Source organism: Ursus americanus, chromosome 17 (assembly GCF_024610735.1).
Source record: "Ursus americanus isolate L20-20 chromosome 17, mUrsAme1.1.p, whole genome shotgun sequence".
NCBI classification, from domain to species: Eukaryota; Metazoa; Chordata; class Mammalia; order Carnivora; family Ursidae; genus Ursus; species Ursus americanus.
The window spans coordinates 755,547-775,239 of NC_142143.1; the positions used below are offsets into that span (position 1 = coordinate 755,547).

Genomic DNA, 19,693 nt, shown 5'->3' on the forward strand with positions numbered 1-19,693 from the left:
TGCCCTGTGGGGGGCCCTGGGTTGGGGTCCAGAGCAGAATGAGATGGGGGTGAATGGGGCACCCTAGGCCCGTGGCCACAGCTGCTGTCAGCACAGAGATGTCCGCCCTGGCCTCGTCCCTCCCCAGGCCTGCAGTGCCATGGGGCTGCAGAAGGGCAGGGTACAGACCCCATAGGGGACCCCACAGACCTCGGCAGGCCAGCGTGGGGATGGCAGGAGAGCTGGCTGTGGGGCTGTTCCCTCGTGTCCAAAACAGCAGGGCCTGACCCCTCCCCACTGCCAGGTGACTGCCCCTCAGGACACCTACCAACATCACCGGTGACCCCACCATGCGGACTCAGGACTTTCTGGGTTCTAACCGGAAAGTGGGGGTCAGTTTCATGCCCCAGCCACGTGACCTATGGCTTTGGCTACTCAGGCCTGGGTCCCATGTGCCGGACCGAGAAGGCGGGGACCACCTGCTCTGGCCTGGCCCTCTGCCAGAGCTCGAGCTGGGCCCCTCCCACCTATCTGCAGCAGCTGGGCCGCAGGGCGACACGGGGAGCCATGGGTAATGCTCCCCCCCTCCGAGGTGCCCCTCACCCACCAGGGGCCTCCCTTCCGGGCCTCACTCTCCTTGCCCCCCCCATCAGCACCTCCACCTGTGCGGGGCTCGGTCACACTCACCTGCTACGCCTCCCCCCAGCCCATGGGGTTCCCTGGAAGCCCCCAGCTGCAGCGGTGACCTCTCCCGCCACCGGGCTCCCACTGTTCCGTGGCCCGGGCTCTCACGCCCCGTCTCCATAAGCAGACCACGTGCGTGGCCTGGACAAGAGCAGCCCCCCACCTGTGCTGCACGCTGCCCTGTGTCCAGCCAACGCGATTCGTGTTTCCTCTAGGAATTCAGGGGCGCCCGGCCTTGTCCCCCCACAGCGATGGAGGCAGAGCAAGAGAGGCCAGCTGAGGCACACGGGGGTCCAGGGAGAACCAGACCCAAGACGGGGCTGGGCTGGGATCCACGTGCTGACGTGGTCACCCCTGCCCAGTGAGGACCCCCATGCAGAGTCCTGCCGGCGCGGCAAGGTGATGCGCTGCCGCTGAGGTCCTAGGGGCCAGGATGCTGGGGGACAGGCGGCCGCCCCCAGGGTGACAGCTGCGTGGACGGAGTGGAGGCGTGGGTGCTCGGGAAAGCAGGCGCTCACTTGGGGTTGGCTGAGCCCCAGGGGGCTGGCCACGCCGACGGGTAAGAACACTCTCGGGGGCTCGGAGGGGCCTCCCCATGAAGCCACAGCCTGTTTTCCTCGACTTCGTTCCTGGGTGAGAAACTGGCCCTGGGGCTTACGATGGGCTCTCTTCTGTAGCCGCAGCCCAAAGGTGGCCGGGCCGTGTCCGGCCCCGGGGTCCCTCCACAACACCCACTTTCCCCATTAAGACTCCCACGGCACTCGCAAGCCCTCAGTGGGGCCGCCCCAGGAGGCGGGCGAAGGTGCCCCAGGTGACCTTGCGGCGCGGGGCCGCCAGGTGTGCTGTCCGGCTCCAGCGGGACAGTGGCCGCTGCGTGGGGCACACGCCATCCTAACACATTCGTGCTTTTTCAGTGAGACGGACTCACACGTGTTCTGTGCCTGACTACCTCCAATGGTCAATTTTATTATAAACAACGGTATCAAAATATACAAATCTGTTTAAGAACAACCAGGAACTGTAGCTTTTTGAAGGGCCAGATAGGCAAGAACCATTTCCAAGGCGGCAGCTTCCCCTCCGCCGTACCCTGGAGAAACGGGTGTGAGGACCGCGTTTCCAAGACGTCAGTCTGAATAATTTAAAGGGCGGGTCTGGGCCCGGCTCTGGACGCGCATCATAAATCTTCACGCGACGGCGGCTGTGTAGGGTCTTCTTCTGTGACTTCTGCTGGGAAACAAACACAGACCGTCTGGTAAAATCCCAGCACGAGAGGCGCTGAGGGTGTGACACCCGGGTTTTTGCGGGGATAGGGGCAGCGCACGGCGCAAACGTCTGGATGGGCTGGGGGTGTCCAGGCAGGAGGCCCGGCCGGAGGGCGTTTTGGGGCTGCCCTCTGCTTTGGGTGTGGAAGACAGGAGCGGGCGAGGCGCTCCCCCAGCAGCCGGGGTGAACGGGAGCTTGGACCACGGTGAGGGGCGCAGGAGAGGGCCCCCAGGACACGCTCGGGGCAGAGGGGGCGCATGGCCCTGCTGACGTCTGGTCTGTCCCGCTCCTTAGCGCCAGGGCTGACCACGAGGCACCTAGCTGCGCGCTCGCGCTTCTCTGCCCAGCTCGGGGTCAGGGAGCTCTGGAGTCTCTGTCTGCCTCGCCCGTTCAGGAAAACTCCCCGTCAGTGTCGTTTTGACACCACTCCTTCCGCTGCACGTTCCTGCACAACTTCTAGGAGACGGGCGCAGGAAGAGCTGTGTCCCCCAGAAGCTGTCAACTGGAGGCTCTCTACAGACCGCCCAGGTGAGAGAGGTCATTGGGGTGGGACCATACAGGAAGAGGGAAATTCGGACACGGACACCCAGGCCACGAGAAGGCCATGTGGACGGAAGCAGAGACTGGAGGGATGCAGCAGTGAGCCCGTGGAAAGCCGGGACAATCCTGACTCAGGCTTTGGGAGGCTCACGCGGAGACGGGCTGCGGGCTCCTCAGCTGTCAGCCCGCCTGCGGACTCTGGGGTCGTGGACTCTACTTCCCGCCCCCACCTCCCACCGGGCAGTGACCGCCAGGGCTCCCCACAGGGACGTTTCCCCTCCTGTCCCCCCGGAACCCCGGCTATCACCCTCCTCGGGCTGCTTCTGTCGTGCGTTTCCAAGCCGGGTGTGCACACACTTGCCCACCGCACGGGGCAGGACGTGGGCCCCACGAGAGCCATGCCACTCACCACTGCCCAGGGTCTGTGTCCGCACACACGCGTCTTCCGTGTCTTCGAAGCCCTCGGGACACACGCACACGTAGCTCCCGGGAGTGTTGTAACAGTTCTCGTTCTCACGCGTGCACGCCTTCTCTGTGCCCGCACACTCGTCCACGTCTGCAATAGAGACACTCGGCTGGGACGGGCGACGTCGTCAGCGAACACGTCACCGTCGCGAGAGGCACGCACTCAGGATTCGCTCCCGCACCAAAAGCACCAAGATCAGAAAGTGACATCAGAGAGGAGAGTAAGGGGGCAGAATTTGGGGCAAGTCTCGGGGGTCGAGCCGTGGACGGGTAGAGGAGCTGAGAAGGGGCAGTGCAGGTGGGTGGGAAGCCCAGTGCGAGCTCACGCCATGGGGTCACTGGTGGATTCACTGCCTTTTTCCAAGCGGATTCCAGCTGGGCCCCGACCATGGAGGGCCTGATGTGCAGCCACGGGGGCCGTGGGGGTGGGAAGGGGGGCTGGACACATGAAGCTGGATCAGGGACCCCAGCCATAGGATCACCAGCCCCATGCACACCCGGGGGCCAGCAGGGACAGACCCTCGGTCCCCCACCTGCTGCTTCTGCATCTCATGCTGGAGAGGCCACAGGAAGAGCTGAGCCAGTGGTCCACCCCCCACAGCTCTTCACGGGACCGTCCACATCGTGGCCCCTTTGCCACGTTCCATCTTAGTCCAGCACAGACACGAGGGCACTGACCTGTGCACTGGCCGCTTTCTTTGGTGTAGCCAGGGATGCACTCTTTACAGCGTCCTGGACCCTGCCCCGTGCAGCCCACACAGGTAGAATCACATTCTAGAAACAAGCGGAAAGACATCGACATCAGAGAGCCTCCTGTGAGCAAAACGGGACCGAACGCCGTGCCACGTGAGGATGCGGGCGTCCCCCTCATCAACATGTGGGTGCCCCAGGGAGTGTGTCCTCGACACTGCAGCCTCGTCTCCCGGAAAAGCAGCGACGCACTCCCCCAGAGCTGAGACCGCACACTGACGGTCCCTCTTCTGCAGACCGCCTTATCGGAACAAAACAAAGCCTCCAGCTTGGGGACGCTGCTTGACTGGCCTGCTGGGAGCTCAGTAGGAACAGCAGGGGAGACACGTGGGACGGTCCCCAGGTGAGGCCTCACAGTCGGAGCCTCAGACCCGTGGGGCTGCAGACATGGGGGGGGCCGCAGACCGGGGGGGGGGCAGGCAGCCTCACGCTGCTGAGCGCATGTCAGAGCAACCTCCTGGGGACACCGGGCCCTACAATCCACTCTCTTGAGCAGTTTGGAAACGAATCCAAAGAAAACAGAGAATATGCAAAGCTTTATCTACCAAGGCGTTCGTGGCTCACAACCGTGGGAAAACTGGTGTGACCGAAGCACCCGACGGCACAGGCTGCTGGAGGACAGCACGGGGCAGGGCAGGCTCCCCGGTCGTGACCGTGTGCACTCCTGCTGCCCACGACGTGACACGGTGTCGACGGTCACGGCCTCAGGGAGGAGGCAGGGCGCGGTAAAACCACTAACTGCCGTTCCCACTCCACGGAATTGGTTTTAAAATTATCTTCTCTTCAACTATCTGAATTTTCCGATTTTTCTGCAGCAAGTATCTACCACGGGGGTTGCCGCCTCCTACTTTTTACAGTAGGCAGAAGACACAGAAGTCACGTGGGCGAACCGCAGACAGTCGCTCGCAAAGGAGGACGTGGAGCCCAGGCAGGGCCCAGGGAGGGGCCGCCCGCCCGCCCGGCCAGCCTCCCGCGGGGCCCAGGCACCTTCGCACACGAACGAGCCGTTCACGTTCTCACAGTACTGCTGGTCGCCGCAGGGAGGCGTCTCTGCCGCACACTCGTCCACATCTGGAACACAGCAGCGCCGCTGTGAGGGGCAGACCCCGGACCCCCGTGCAGGCGACACGGTCGGTGGCCAGACACAACCCAGGGCCACGGCCCGCCTGGAGAGGAAGGTGGCCACTGTGTGGAGGACGCGTGTCCGTGCTTCTCCCGGGGGGCCTCCCACGTGCAGGGGTGACAAGGGACATTTAGTGCCCCCGGGGGAGGGGTCACGGAGAGGGACCAACCGCTAACGTGAGCATCTTCTGCTTCCGCGTGGATGCGCAGAAGCTCCAGGTGGGTGTCAGAACCACCACCCACCCCACGCGAGATGAGACATCAGGGACAAGTCTGCCGCCCCTGACTGGCCTAGGGCAGCCTGCCCGCCAGCACCTGGGCCTGAGGAAGAGCCCCTTGGCCACTCCCGGGCCTCCCTGGGGCTACTGGGCGCTGGGCTGGAAGCCAGTGCTCACAGGCAGGCTGGAGCTCGGAGGAAAGGGTGCAGCAGAAGCACATGGTGGCCACCAGGCCGGGCGCGTGGGGACAGGTGGGGACAGCCAAGGCCCAGGGCCTGAACTCCGTGGCTGTGTGTGTGTCAGGAAGGCCTCCTGCCTGTGGCTGAGCGGCCGAAGCCGGCAGACATTGTGGCTGGTGAGCGCCCCTATACGGCTCTCTAGGCCAAAGGGAGGTCTGTGCCTCAGTTTCCCTGCCTGTACCTGGAGAAGGGATGGGGAGGGAGGAAAGAAAAAGAGGAAGAGGAGAGGAGAGAAAGGGGTAAAGGGAAGAGGGATGGAAGGGGAAGAGGAGAGGAGAAGGGGCAGAAGAAGAGATGAGGAAGGAAAGCAGGAGGGAAGAGGAGGGAGGAGGGAAAGGGAGGGAGGAGGGAAGGAGATAGAGGGAGAAAAGAGAGGAGGGAGGAGGGAGGGAGGAGGGGGTGGTAGAGAGGAGAGGAGGGGAGGCCAGGCCACCCCGGGGAGCCCGCCCGGCCTCACCCACGCAGGCGTCGTCCTCCTGCACCCAGCCCACCGCGCACTGGCCGCAGTCTCTGTTGGTTGGGCCCGTGCATGTCTTACAGGACTCGTCACAAGCTGGAAAGCAGAGATGGGACATCTGTCATTATGCGTGAATCCCATTCTCAGTAACGAACAGGATACAAACGTCATTTCAGAAATTAGGAATTTACCTTCACTAGGATGAGAACAAAAACCAAATACAAGAAAAAAACCCAGTAAAGCAGGACTGGTTCAGTAACATAAAAATGACTCTTGTGATTCACAATATTCCTGAACTTAAAGAGAGAAACACTACACGGGCTTTCAGTGCCCCTTCACCGTCACGTTCTTAGCGGACAGGGACCCCAAGGAAAATGCTTATGACCCGAGGAAGGCAGCTGCCCAAACCCCGGAGCCCACGCTCGCCAGGCGGCCCTGGCCCCAGTGTGCCCCGCAGGGCACCGTGTCCCAGGCCAGGCGAGGGCCTGGGCGCCGGGACCAGAGAGGCCACGGCCTTACTGGCGCTCCACACACGTCCTGCACAAAACATCCAAGGCGGCCGCGGACTAATGACGGGCCCTAATGCAGGAAAGCAACCCGATCGCTGATGCCAGGACGTCTCCCGACCTCGGTGAGAGCCGATGAGAACCCACGGAGAAGGGTGCCATGCACGCCGTCCTCCGTGGCGTCTCGATCTGTGTCTGTGCGAGCTGCTGTCTGGCCACGGGCCCACGCCCAGCGACAGAAGGCACGGCCCGGACGCTCGGTGCACTCGGTCACGACTGCCGCATACGACCGAGGGCGAGCCCAGAACAATGGCCGGGGCACCTCTGAGGACCTAGGTGGGAGGGCCCGCCTGACCCGGTGCCAGGATAAGTGGGGCAGCGCATCCTCTTACGGGACTGGGGGCCGGGCGGTCATGCCTTGTGGCCTCGGGTGCGCCAGCTGTCGTTTGTGCCAAGGCTCTGCCGTCTCAGCAGGCACGTGCGCTGGGGCCCTGCATGGCGCAGGCGGGTCATCCTGCCCAGGGAGCGGCAGGGCGAGAGCAGACCTCTGCCGGGACACCGCGGGTGCCAGGTCACCCAGAACCAAGACTAGCGTGGACGGGATGCACCGTCCACCTGCCCGGTCCTTCTTCAGGGGACATGGGGAAAGGGGACTCACTCTTCCCTCCTGGGCTTGTTCAGGGGCAGGAAGCAAGACCGTCCAGGGCCCGCTCGCGCTGCTGTGGCCCTTCGCAGGGTTCACAAGGGCCTCCTGGCTCCGGGGGGGTGGGTAAGAGCCACAGGCCCCCGCGTGTGCCGGCAGCCCCAAGAAGGGGCTGTGCCTGCATGGCCCGAGGACAGGGGATGAGGACAGGGGCCGAGGTACCTGTGCAGATGCTGTGGGTCTCGTTCCTCCGCGAGCTAAAGTAGCCGTCTGCGCAGTCGGTGCACATGGCCCCCTGGTAGCCGACGTGGCACTGGCAGGACCCGTCCCCCTGCCTGCTGCCGTCCCCGCTGCAGTGCCCATTCCCGCTGCAGGGCCTCTCGGACCCACCCTGGCACGCTGTGGCGACACAAACTGGCCGCTCAGGGCATGCCCCGGGAGGCGCGGGGACACGGTCTCTCCCAGAGAACGCGGCACCTTGCTCAGCTGACTGTTCACAACAGAAACACCTTTTTGGATCTCTAAAATCCAGACTATACTTCCTCCCTCAAAGTATGGTTCTCTCAGGAACGCACGAGCGTGCAAGCGTGGGCGCTGGGGTCCGCAGGCACGGGGGCTCGCCTGCTCGGGGGCGAGGGGGGGACCTCGGACAGCCTCCCCTGGAGCATGGGGACACAGGGATGCCGATGTGTGGCGTGTGGGGCTGCCTGGGGCAGTGTGGACGGCCCGCTGCGGCCACCCATGGGCGGAAGAGGCAGGCAGGGCGTGACCGCGGCCAGGGAGAGAGTCTCGGGACATTCTATCCCCCTGAGCCATGTGGGTGACCGGTAATGCCGAACAGCGGACCGTGGCTTTCGTGGAAAAGCCCGGCTTCCCCAGTGAAGGCTGACGTGACGCATCCCGCCTGCAGACGCCCGCCGCCCCCAGCCTCCCATAGACAGGTCTTTGCTGCTCTGTGGGCAGAGCTGGGCTGAGGCCACAGAAGCCACAGAGCTGCCTCCCTGCACTCAGACGGCAGCGCCCATGCGGATAGGTTAAGACCGACTCACCGGGGCCCCACCGAAGGCCTGCAGACACCTGAATTAGGAGCTCACTTAGGATCAGGTACTCAGGGCCGTCCGGCCCCAAGGAGGAAATCCCTATGGTGTGAAGGGGACAGGGACCTGGCGCCCTAGGGCTCGGTGGAGGCAGCCCCCCGGGGCCCTGTGGGAGCTGACAGCCCCAGGTCCCAAGCATGGGAGCCAGGCTGCCCACCTGGGAGCCATGACATGGACATGGGGAATGACGCGAGACACTCAAGATTTCCCCGACAACGACGTACCGAGGCAGTCTGGCCCGTACGTTCCCGGCGAACAGCAAACTTGGAGCGTTTTCACACAAAACCATTCAAATAAGTTGGGATACTCCTTCTTCCTGAGGAATTAAAAACGTGCTCCCTAAGGCTCATGTGACAGATTTCTTCAACACAAAAGCATAGTTTATTACAGTAAGTGCCCCAGAGCATCACAACGTCAGGGAAACAGTCTAGGTGTGAACAGACTTCTCCCGTGACCTCCTCGCCGGCACCCTCACACTAAGGTAAGAAAAGGAGGTAACATGCGGGCAAGGAGGAGGACAAACTCATGCACCTCTTCTAAATCTGAAGTTATTCAAATTTACGAACTAAATAATAAGTCACAAATGCTAGAACACCCGGGGGGGGGCAGTGGGGCTGGAGCTGGGGGGCCAGGCTGTGGCACAGGGCTGTGCGGCTGGGGCGGGGGGACAGGGGTGTGGTGTGTGTGTGTGTGGGGGGGCTATAAGGGTGGGGGGGGTGGGGGGCACAGGTGGGCATAGGGGTGTGGGCTGGGGGGGACAGGGTGGGGGTGGAGGATGGGGGGTGGGGGTGGGCCGGGGTGGGGGGTGTAGGGGTGCAGGGTGGGGGTACGGGGGTGCGGGGCTGGGGTGGGGGGTGCGGGGGCGTGGGGCCGGGGTGGGGGCTGGAGGGCGCAGGGTGGGGGTGGGGGCACGGGGCCGGGGTGGGGGCTGGGGGTGCGGGGCCGGGGTGGGGGGACAGGGTGGGGGTGGGGGCGCTCACAGCCGCAGCCACCAGGCCTCCAGGCGCTCCTCGTGCTCCTCCAGCAGACTGTGGCACTCGAAGTCGCTGCTCCCGCACAGGCTCTCCGTGATCTCCAGCAGGCGGACCTCACTGAGACACAAGCCCATCAGCACCGCAGGGTGAGAAGGCAAGCCCAGGCGGTCAGCGTCCACCCCACAGGGACATCCTGAGGCCGCACTTGCTGCCAGGAGGGAATGACGGTGGCACTTTGGTGGGGAACACACCAGATGGGGATGAGCACCGTCGCTACCACGGGGAGAGTTAGACTCAGAGAGCAGTGGTCAGGGTGGCAGGGGAGACCCGATGCGGGGTGCGAGGGGGAGGGGGCTAACCCCCCTGTAGGGGAAGCCAGGGACCCTTTACCTAGTGGGACTCGGGTCCCGTGTGCACCATTAAAAGACCACCCTGTCTGCCGTGTGGAGAGTGCATATGGGGACAACTGTGGAAGCAAAAGGCTATGTAGGGGCCAGCTCACAGGCGACTGCACCGAAGGGACCCTTTGGGTGTCCATCATCGACGTGGGTGACGGCATTTGTGGGGACGTGTCAAGTGCCGAAGCTGGACTGCCAGAGCAGGGGTGTGGCACCCACCTGAATTCATACTTGGACAGTGACTTTTCCTCCCAAGCCGTGTTCCCACCGCCAAAGTTCTTCTTTGCAGTGTCCACCATTCCCTGCGGGGAGAGAGGGTGGGCACAGGGCTCAGCGCTGTTGCCCCCACTCGCATCCATTGAGGGAGCAACCCTAGTCCACCATGGGGGTGACTTGAGCCCACTGTGGGGATGACCCCATTCATTGCCAGGTGACCCTGGGTCCATCACCAGAGTGACCTGGAGTCCATCCCTGGAGTGACTCCAGTCCATTGTGGGGCGACCCTAGGTTCATGACCCCAGTACTTGGGGGGTGACTCCATTGCAGAGCGACCCCAGTCCATTGCAGGGAGACCCTAGGTTCCTGACCCCAGTCCATGGTGGGGTGACCCTGGTCCGTTGGGGGGCGACCCTGGGTCCGTGACCCCGGTCCATCGTGGGGCGACCCTGAGTCTGTGACCCTGGTCCACAGTGGGGTGACCCCGGTCCATCGTGCAGCAACCCTGGGTCTGTGACCCCGGTCCATGGTGGGGTGACCCTGGTCCATCACAGAGCAACCCCAGTCCATTGCAGGGAGACCCTGGGTTTGTGACCCCGGTCCATGCTGGGGTGACCCCTATCTACGGCGGGCTTATCCCTGGGTTCCTGACCCCAGTCCATGGTGGGGCGACCCCGACCCATCGCGGGGCCACCGTGGGTCCGTGACCCCGGTCCATCGCGGGGCCACCCTGGATCCGTGACCCCGGTCCATGGTGGGGTGACCCCGGTCCATCGCGGGGCGGACCCGGCCCCGGCCCCGCCGGCCCCCAGGCTGGCCCCCGCGCCCCCGGCTGGCCCCCGCGCCCCCGGCTCCGTGTCCCCCCGCGGCGCGGCCCGCCCACCTGGTTGAACTTGTCCACCAGCTCCCGGCAGCGCTTGCAGGGCGTCGCCTTCTTGGCGGCCTCACCAGGTGGAAGCGGCGGCAACACCAGCAGCAGCAGCAGCCCCAGCGTGGCCGGGGCCGGCGGGCCCATGGCGGGCCGAGGCGGGCAGCGTTGCGCAGGACGCGGCCGCGCGGTCAGAGCCGAGGTGCAGCGGGAACGGCCCTCTGCGGCCGCCCACCGCTTCGCGGTGCCGGCTGTTCCCGGGGCTACTTGACGGCGCCGGGCGGGATCCCGCCCACCGTCAGCCCTCGCGCCGCTATTGGTCGGTGGGACGAACCCCGTCCCTATGTGGCCCAATCCGGGCTCGCCACGAGAAGCGACCAATAGGAAGGCCCCGGGTCAGCGCCCAGCCGGGAGGGGGCGGGGACGGGGGGCGTGGAGATCGGAACCTGCCCCTCGCGCGCAAGGCCCGCGGCGGCCATCTTTACTCCGGGCAAGGGGGGGGCACCACGCCGCGGCAGTAACTAGGCTTTGGGGGCCATGTTAGGTTTGGGCAAGGGCCTTCTCGGCTTCCGCCACCCCGCTTCCGGCCGCGAGCAGTCCTAGGGGCTGTGCTTCGAGGGAGAACGCCGCGGCCTGGCGAGGTCAGCGCGCGCTACCGCGGCTGGGGCTCTCGGGGCTGGCGGCGGGCGAGGGCGCGACCCGGGCTGTCGGGGAGGGCGGCGGGGGCCCCGAGCGGGGGGAGCGTCTCCGCCGGCCCGAGGCCGCTGGCGCGGGAACCGTGGTTTGAATGAGGAGAGCCACGACGAGCGTGGCCGTGGTCGTCTCTGGCTCTGAGTGCCGCCCGTGTCTCCCGCCGGGGGGTTGTCCACTTTCAGTGGAGCCCGTGCCCCCGCGCTGGCAGGACAGGAAGACCCTCGCAGGTCGCCTCCTCCGCCGAGAGCCGGCCCGCTCCCTCTCCAGCGCCGCGCGGCTCCGCATCTGCTTTGCGCACCTGCTTCCCACCTGCCTTCCCGGGCGCTGCGCCAGCGCTCCGGCTCGCCCTGGGCGCTGCCGTGCGGTGCCGTCCACGTAGGCGGCGCGCCTGTGGCTTCTGCCCTCTGTCTCCTGCGGGAGGGAGGCAGCCGGGGTTGGGCACTGGCTGTCCGCAGCTTGCGAGCTGAAGGTATGCATTTTCCTGCAGGGGAGCGGCCTCGGGGCGGGGCCAGGCCCGTTCGTAGCCGACCTGGGACAGCTGTGAGCCCCCCGACACGTTCCCGCCAAGCAGCACTCTCCCGCAGCCGGTAGATGCTTCCTATTTCTTTCAGCTTTCTTCCCTCTCATAACAGTAAGGGGGACTGAGAGTAGCGTACGAATGTCGTGTGGTCTCCTTGGCTTTGCTGGAAATTAAAGCATTAACGTATTTTTAGCGAAAGCATAGCTGATGTGATGAGATCTACCTGTAAGTTTGGCTGGATTTCTTCTTCGCCTAGTTTGTCGAGCACCTGCTGCTCACCGGGCTCTGCGGACAGAAGAGTGAGTCAGCGCAGGGACGTCAGCCACATTCACACACTGGCTCCTATGATGACCGAGCCCCTCCTCCTCGGGGAGGGGGAGATCAGAGAAATCCCACCCTCAAGCAGCTTACACTTTAGAAAGAGGGGGACAAACTGGTAACACCTCTGTCCGTCTGTGGTTTTTATATCTGGGAAGAGAAGAATCACACGCTGTTTTGGTAATTCTTATTATGAAAGCCCCTTTCCCCCTCCTGCCCCCACCGCACCACCACCATGAGCAGGACCCCTGCCCCTCATCTGCAGCTTTTCCTTCCCAGTGGAACCCGCAGTGGCTGTCCCTGGTGAGCACAGATTTCATAAATCTCCCTCCAGTCAAAAGGTAGTAAGCATGGTGGCTCTCTCCTTTTGCTTCCCACCCTTCTGGTTTTGATCAAATAAAATCAAACCAGTTTTAAGAGAAGCCGGAAACTTGAAGAACTTGCCATCTTCCCTCCCTACAACTTGAAAGCTGTCTCCGGGAAGCTCCGACATTGCCCTGTTGGTATTTGGGTCATCCACTGCAGTCACATCCGTCTGAACACCTCAAGGACACACTCGTGTTTGTGCCACCTACATCTTCGCGTTCATGACCAGCCTGGTGCCACGCGCGAGCACCACGTGACTCCCAGGAAGGGGCAGGACCCAGCGGGGCAGGCGTCCACAGCTCCGCTCCTATTGTACTTGGATGCAGGGGCTTTCCTGGCTGCCCTGAGCCCTGTGTCCCGCCTCCTGCCCTCCTGCGGCTGCCCCTCTGAGGTCCTCCAGACGCCCCCCCCACCCCGCCAGCCTCCTGTCCCCCGTCTCTCTGCCTGGACCATGGGGCCTACGCTCTTGCCAGATTTGAGCCTCTCAAGGGCAGGGGCTGCCCTGCTACCCTCCAGAGTCTGGGCCAGCCCCGGGTCCGGCTGCATGGAGGACTAACTCAGTTCTGCAAATAGAGCCTTTCTTCCTGGCAAGATCCTCACGGGGCGCAGAGTGTGAGGTCGCTGGTTAAGACTTGAAAGGTGATCGAGTGTGATTTTTCTTTGCACTTTGTTGTTTGATGTGTTCAGACTCACAGATGTTAAAACAGTAGTTTTAAAGAGATCACAGCGCCCTTTGCCCAGATCCCCCTGGTGTTAACTCACGGGGGACTTTTGAAACCTGGGAATCTGCATTTTCGTTTTCTCCCAGGGCTTGCAGAGAGGCACAGTTGATGACCGCTGAAGGCACGGGAGGCGGGAGAGCGTGATGGCTGGGAAGAGGCCGTCGAGCATGGGCGGGCAGCGCCGGCTGCTGGGGCTGCTGGTGGCTGTGGCCGCCGTCCACCTCATCACCTGCCCCTACGCCAAAGTGGAGGAGAGCTTCAACCTGCAGGCCGCGCATGACCTGCTTTACCACCGGCTGGACGTGGACAAGGTGAGCCCCCGCGACCGAGACCGCATGGCCTCCCCACGGCGGGCGCCCGCTGACCTCCCCTTCTCCCTGCAGTATGACCATCTCGAGTTCCCCGGAGTGGTCCCCAGGACGTTCCTCGGGCCCCTGGCTGTGGCGGTGCTCTCCAGCCCTGCGGTCTATGTGCTGTCCCTGCTGGAAGCATCCAAGTTTTATTCTCAGCTAGTAGGTAAGGGGGTCTTCAGATGAGGACGGAAGGAAGAGCTGTGGTGTGGTCAGGGGGTTTCGGGGAGCCAGGTGGAAGCTTCCTCCTTCAGGAGTGTCCCGTTGGAAGCTTGGCTGTCCTTGGCCGCTCACTGTGGGGGCCTGGAGCACGAGTGCAGCTCAGACACTGGCCCTTTCTGGGGCGTAACCTGAGTCGGCTAACTGAGCGCCTCTCGCTTCTGCTCTCAAGGCCGGGACGTTAGGGTGCCGGCGCCCCCCGACCGGGCGGGAGCAGCAGGACACGCAGCAGCGTGTGGCGCCTCCCACGGTCCCGCCGGCAGCCGCTCACTACGCAGGGAAGCAGCACGTCTGCACTGGAGGCCTCCCTTCCCCCACCCGGAGGTCACCGTTGGTAGGGCTCTGTGCAAATCCTTCTGGATCTTTCTGTGTGCCTGTGTGGATGTCTCTCAAAGCCAAATTTAGAGCATTCTGTACATATTGCCTCACAACCTCATCGTTGAGCCAACAATCACCATTTTTGTGTTTCAGTACATTTTTATCGTGTCTGTACCCAGACGTTATTTAGATTTCCCCAGTGAACTCAGGCACGCCCTGCAGCTAGCTGTCTGCCTGGACGTAGACTGCTGGAAACCCGCCATCCCGTGGGGCGGTGTCGTGCTGGTTTTGTGGGGCCCAGGGAACCCCAGACAGGAGAGTCGGGGCCACGTCTGAGCGTCAGGCCCTCTGTAGGTGTGGCCCTGGAGGTGTCACGTCCACACGGCGTGGGCTGTGGGGATAACGCCGAGCCAGTCACACTGACCTGCGGACGCCACCCGCCCTGCCCGGTGGCTGTGTCCCCCACAGCCCGTCTGCCACAGACCACATGGTCACAGTGACTCCGTGGGGCCAGGGTGCCCGGGTCCAGGCCGTCCGTTCCCCATGCCCCGTCCATTTTTAATAGCAGAGTCGACGCCCCTCTGTCAAGGTGGTTTCCCTCTCACCTGGCCATGAACTCGCCATTGCCAGTGACCTGTCAGGACGCCCTCTGCCCGCGCCTGTCGCTGCCGGCCACACACGCTGCCGTGTTTGTTCAGTCAGGGCTGTCCTTGGACTCGGCGTGATCTTTGGACTCTGGACTTTACAAAAAGAAGTGAGGCGGCAGTTTGGGGCCACGGTGGCCTCCGTGTTCTGCTGGGTGACGGCCACGCAGTTCCACCTGATGTTCTACTGCACGCGCATGCTCCCCAACGTGCTGGCCCTGCTTGCGGGTAGGTGCTTGCGGAGGCTTGCGGCTCGCCGGGCGCACCGGCCAGCTGAGGGCGTCCGGCCGGGGTGCGTCTGCCTGGCGAAGGCTGCTTCCCGCTGGGCGTCTCGGAAATGCCCAGGGACAGGAGAGCCTGTGGTGAGAAGCGGCGTCTCTGTTCTGGAAGGAGGTGCGCTTTCCAGCAGGTGGCGTGGGTGCAGAGACCGCCTGGGAGGGCTCCCCTGGCCGGCGGACAGTGAGTGCTGGGCGGGGAGAAGCTGCCCGCGGCACAGACAGGGGCGGCTCTGTCCGGGTGTCCTGGGGGTGACGCAGGCAGACGGGGGAACGGCCACACCCTGGGAGCCATGAGGAGACCGACAGTGGGTGGGACGGGAGGCTGCGGATGGCGTGGGTCTGGGGGTCTGTGCCGATCAGAGCAGACGCACGGCCTAGACCTCACCATGCCCTGGGAGGAGACCCCTTGTGGGGCGTGGTGGGGAAGGTGGCGGGCAGGGCGCCCTTCCAAAGGAACCTGCCGTGGAGCCTGCAGGACCTGCTGCGTGTCTGGGAGGGGGGCCAGGCGAGGCTGGCGCTGGATGCGTGCAGCCGGGGCGCAGCTTGTGGGACGCGGGCATCTGGGGCCCGGCTGCGGTCGGGCCTGCGAAGTAGCCCCAGGCTGAGTGATGATGGTGCAGGTGCCGTGGCTGGAGCCCGTGGCCCTGTGTTGGCGGGTTTGGGTCTGAATGGCGTTCGCGGTCTTCTGGGGGGTTCCTGCGGCTTTCCCAATGAGGAGGTCCGTCGGCCTGCCCCTGGCACCCTGTGTCTTGCAGTCCTGCCGGCCCTCACAGCTTGGCTGCAGCTGAAGTGGGCCCGTTTCCTCCGGCTCTCGGCCTTCGCCATCCTTGTCTTCAGAGCCGAGCTGAGCCTGTTCCTGGGCCTCGTGCTGCTGCTGGCGCTCTGCACCCGGAGGCTCTCGGTGGCCAAGGCCGTGCGCTGCGCCGTACCGGCCGGCGTCCTCTGCTTAGGTGAGTGGGAACCGCCGGGGCTGTTCTTACGGAAGCTCCGCTTTGTCTGGTTTTATGGAGATGAAGAGAAATTCAGGCGAGTGGCTTTGTTACTAAATGAAGTCCCTTTAATTTTCAGCAACGTTACAACATCTTAACGCGGCTCCTCTTCTGCCCGAGCTTCCCCCGAGGGGCCCTCTCCCCTGCCCAGGCCTCTGGCCCCAGGCTGTCCCCCGTGTCTTGGCCGGGAGGGGCGGCTGGTCCCTGCACCTGGCTCGCCGGGCAGCCGAGGTCCCGACGCGTGACTGCTCCCTGTGAAGCGGGGCTCGTGGAGTCTGCGCCGGCATCGCTGCCTCTCGGGACGTTGACCCGTGACCGGGGCCTGGGCTGCCGTTCAGCCGGCAGTGGCGGAGTCTGAGCTGCTCGGCGGGCCGTGTTCTTTCCTGAGCGACTCCTTTGTCTCACCAGGACTGACGGTCACCGTGGACTCCTATTTTTGGCGATATCTTGTGTGGCCGGAGGGGAAGGTGCTTTGGTACAACACCGTCCTGAACAAAAGTTCCAACTGGGGAGTATCCTTCCAGTGTGTCTGTAGGACAGGCCGCGGCGCAGGGCAGCCAGTGCCTCCGGCCTCGCTCCGGCGAGGCGGCGGGAGCGGCTTTCCTCCCGTGGCGTTTGGGATCTCTTTAACGATCACTTGCAGCGCTTTGCTGTGGAACAGCCGAGCACGTGCACAAGTTGAGAGGGGAGCGTGACGAGTGCCGAGCGCACCCGTCCCCCTAGGACAGGCCGTCCTGTGGTGCGGAGCGGGGAATGCAGGAGAGCCGTGCATGGCCCGCTTACCACCCGCCGCGGCCCGGGGGCCCCGGTGCTGCAGGCAGGAGCCCCCGTCGGCCGTGCCTCCCTGCTCCACATGGACAGGGGACTCCTGGCGTGTGGCCTCCTTAACTCTCCCCCCGAGACTTCCCCGCTGCTGTGGTATTTCTACTCGGCCCTGCCCCGCGGCCTGGGCTGCAGCCTGCTCTTCGTGCCACTGGGCGCCGTGGACAGGAGGGCCCTGGTGCTGCTGCTGCCGTCGCTGGGCTTCGTGGCCCTGTACTCGCTGCTGCCGCACAAGGAGCTGCGGTTCATCATCTATACCTTCCCTGTGCTCAACATCGTGGCCGCCAGGGGCTGCGCCTGCCTGTGAGTCCTCCGTGTCCATGGCCACGCTGCGCGTGCGCCGTCACACGGCGAAAGGTGTTTAGGTGAACAGGGGTCTGAGTGCGTGCCTGTGTGGAGGGAGGCAGCGAGGTCAGGACGGGTCAGCCTCAGGCCGCCGACGGGTCTGTCTGCACACGGCTGTGTGAACCAGCCAGAGCTCAGCCGCCCCAGGAGGACACTCAGAGGGGAGCCGGTGCGCACGGCGGCCGGGCAGGCTTCAGTCAGCTGGGGAGTCTCCGGGGCTAAGTCCTCGGCGGAAGGGGGGAACTCAGTGGGACAGGCCCTGTGTTCGTCCAGGCAGATGCCAGGCCAGCGGAGAGGAAGGGCAGGGAGGCGCCGTCAGCCCCAGGGCTTGGGGCACAAAATGGTGTTGTGGGGGTTACCGGGAGACAGCCCAGCACAGAACGAAGGGCCCCCAGAGAGGGTGCCCCGGCTGTAGGCAGAGTCCCACGGGGCTGCCACTCTCCGGAGCAGGGCTGCAGGGCTGAGGCAGGAGGCCACAGCCCATGGTGGGAACAGCTGCTGACGGCTCAGCAGCGCCTGACCAGAGTGTGGGTGACGTCCACCCTGCGCTCGCAGTCGGCCAGCAGACCTGTCCGTAGAGGACCAGGCAGAGAGCACCCTTGTCTGTGTGGCGTCGCGGTCTCTGTCCAGGTTCCCAGGGCAGCAGCAGCCCTGCCCTGTCTGCTTGGCTTACAAACCGGGCAGTGCCCAGGATGTGTCTGCCCTCTAACCCTAAACCAAGCAGTAAGCCGAGATGTTTGAAAATGTCATATACGTTTTAAATTGGCGTCTGGGTGGAATTACACAGGACATTTTCGAGGCGGTATTTACCCACTTTCTCTAATAGTTTGTGTATCTATGACGTGGTCATGAGGGTGGACAACAGCTGTTTCCTGCCACCAGCGTCTCTGAAATGTGCGGTCTCTTTCCAGGCTGAACAATTATAAGAAGTCTTGGCTGTATAAAGTGGGGTCCCTCCTTGTGATAGGACACCTCGTGGTAAATGCCACATACTCGGCCACAGCCCTGTACGTGTCCCACTTCAACTATCCTGGCGGCGTGGCCATGTGGAAACTGCATGAGTTGGTGTCCCCCAGGACAGGTGGGCGCTCGGGGCCGTGCTGGGGCCCCCAGGACCGGGGAGGGGGGCGCTTGGGGCCGTGCTGGGGCCAGGTGCAGCTCGGGCCAGAGGCAAACGGCTCGCGGTTCTCACCAAGCGCACGTGGCTGGTTGTCTGCAGATGTCGTTCTGCACATCGACGTGGCTGCCGCACAGACAGGCGTGTCTCGGTTTTTGGAGGTCAACAGCGCCTGGAGGTACGTTCCCGCCGTGATGTGATGCATAGGAGACGCTTCTCCTTGAGGCGGCGCGGGGGCTCTCTGGGGGCACCTGGGTACTGGGAGCGGGCCTGGGGCCGCAGGTGTACGGCCACACTCTAATCTTGCAGGTACGAGAAGAGGGAGGATGTGCGGCCCGGGTCGGGGCACATGCTGGCCTACACGCACCTCCTCATGGAGGCCGTCCCTGCACACCTGGCCCTCTACGGGGACACACACCGGGTCCTGGCCGCTATCGCAGGCACCACCGGGGTGAGTCTGAACCTGACCGCACTGCCTCCCCTCGACACCCACCTGAAGACGAAGCTGGTGCTCCTGGAGAGACTCCGCGGGCCTTCCTTGGAAGGGGCCAGTGTCCTCCCAAGGACGTCGGAGCTCCGGCAGCATCCCGGCAGATGGGACGGTACGAGGCACAACGGGACCACGGACGTGCCCCGGACGCAGGTCTGAGCGAAGAGACGCAGCTCCTCCACGGCCACCCTAGACGACGCACGGTCAGAACGGTGCGGACGGCGGGCCTTGCCCCGCGCCTCGCCCCGCGCCTCGCCCCGCGCCTCGACCGCCACCCCTGGGCCTCTTGCAGCGCCCGAAGAAGCACCCCCTTCGGGGGAGATCATGTGAGTCTTTGTGAAGATGGGCCTGCTGACTGCGACCCCCACGCCCACCCGAGCTGCAGGAAGAGTGCTTTGTGGACACAGGCATGCCGTTTCCATCGCAGACAGGACTCTGGGGAATTCAAAGAGGAATAATAAAAATTTAAATGCTTCCTTATTAGAGATCTCATGATAAGTGATATTTTCAGAGACTGCCTTCACGTAGGGTAGTTTTAAGTGATAATTTTGATAACTTTACACTTTACTGAACAAGCATTTGTTATTTATGAAGCACTGAAACGTCTAATACCACCAGGCTCTGAGCACAATACAGGAAAATGGGTGTTACTGCACATATGTGCACGGACCACGTGCGCTCACACCACGGACACATGCCACGTGCGCTCACACCACGCACACATGCCACGTGCGCTCACACCACGCACACATGCCACGTGCGCTCACACCACGCACACATGCCACGTGCGCTCACACCACGCACACATGCCACGTGCGCTCACACCACGCACACATGCCACGTGCGCTCACACCATCATAGGCACCACGCACACATACCACTCACATGCATAAAGAAAGGCTACTTTTTCTGAGCCATTTGAGAGAGTTGCCTGTGACGTGGCTTGACCACTAAGCGCCTCAGTGTGTCCTAGGAAGGAGGTGACAGCCTTTCCCAGCTGTAGCTGCCGTGTCGTCCACGGCAGCCGACGAGCAGCGTGTGTGCAGACGCCCCCTGGGAGTACCTCCTCCAACGTCTCCCGAC

At 63.8% G+C, this 19,693-nt stretch overlaps 2 protein-coding genes across 7 annotated transcripts; one reads left to right on the top strand and one right to left on the bottom strand.

The window, feature by feature from the left end:
- Positions 1-1,596: 1,596 nt before the first annotated feature.
- CRELD2 (CRELD disulfide isomerase 2) lies at positions 1,597-10,702 on the bottom strand. 2 transcript variants are annotated; one of them, XM_045815492.2, is made up of 10 exons: positions 10,435-10,702; positions 9,555-9,637; positions 8,944-9,054; positions 8,188-8,279; positions 7,089-7,265; positions 5,718-5,813; positions 4,669-4,752; positions 3,610-3,705; positions 2,876-3,022; positions 1,597-1,890 (listed from the first exon to the last, which is right to left on the bottom strand). In XM_045815492.2, exons 1-10 carry the CDS (start codon positions 10,564-10,566, stop codon positions 1,838-1,840), a joined length of 1,071 nt encoding a protein of 356 aa, XP_045671448.2. In that variant the 5' UTR covers positions 10,567-10,702; the 3' UTR covers positions 1,597-1,837. The 2 variants fall into 2 exon arrangements, with proteins under 2 accessions (XP_045671448.2, XP_045671449.2); XM_045815493.2 differs by having other exon boundaries at positions 1,597-1,887; positions 10,435-10,700.
- Positions 10,703-10,960: 258 nt separating this feature from the next.
- Positions 10,961-19,090, top strand: ALG12 (ALG12 alpha-1,6-mannosyltransferase). Of its 5 annotated transcripts, XM_087868597.1 has the most exons (13): positions 10,961-11,060; positions 11,600-11,699; positions 11,889-12,955; positions 13,125-13,349; positions 13,422-13,554; positions 13,780-13,941; positions 14,624-14,797; positions 15,603-15,797; positions 16,245-16,348; positions 16,738-16,961; positions 17,915-18,084; positions 18,223-18,298; positions 18,430-19,090. In XM_087868597.1, the coding sequence occupies exons 4-13, from the start codon at positions 13,182-13,184 to the stop codon at positions 18,767-18,769; spliced, it is 1,746 nt and encodes a 581-aa protein (XP_087724723.1). In that variant the 5' UTR covers positions 10,961-11,060; positions 11,600-11,699; positions 11,889-12,955; positions 13,125-13,181; the 3' UTR covers positions 18,770-19,090. The 5 variants fall into 5 exon arrangements, with proteins under 5 accessions (XP_087724723.1, XP_045671445.2, XP_045671446.2 ...); XM_045815489.2 differs by lacking the exon at positions 11,889-12,955; XM_045815490.2 differs by lacking the exons at positions 11,889-12,955; positions 13,780-13,941 and having other exon boundaries at positions 10,962-11,060.
- The last annotated feature ends 603 nt before the right edge of the window (positions 19,091-19,693 follow it).

Coding starts and splice junctions, on each gene's coding strand:
- ALG12 (XM_087868597.1), top strand. CDS start 13,182: ATGGCTGGGAAGAGGCCGTCGAGCATGGGCGGGCAGCGCCGGCTGCTG. Junction 14,798..15,602: donor CGTGCTGGCCCTGCTTGCGG/GTAGGTGCTTGC, acceptor TGTGTCTTGCAG/TCCTGCCGGCCCTCACAGCT. Junction 15,798..16,244: donor GGCCGGCGTCCTCTGCTTAG/GTGAGTGGGAAC, acceptor TTGTCTCACCAG/GACTGACGGTCACCGTGGAC.
- CRELD2 (XM_045815492.2), bottom strand. CDS start 10,566: ATGGGCCCGCCGGCCCCGGCCACGCTGGGGCTGCTGCTGCTGCTGGTG. Junction 3,706..4,668: donor CGGCTCGTTCGTGTGCGAAG/GTGCCTGGGCCC, acceptor GCTTGTTTCTAG/AATGTGATTCTACCTGTGTG. Junction 1,891..2,875: donor GACACAGACCCTGGGCAGTG/GTGAGTGGCATG, acceptor TTTGTTTCCCAG/CAGAAGTCACAGAAGAAGAC.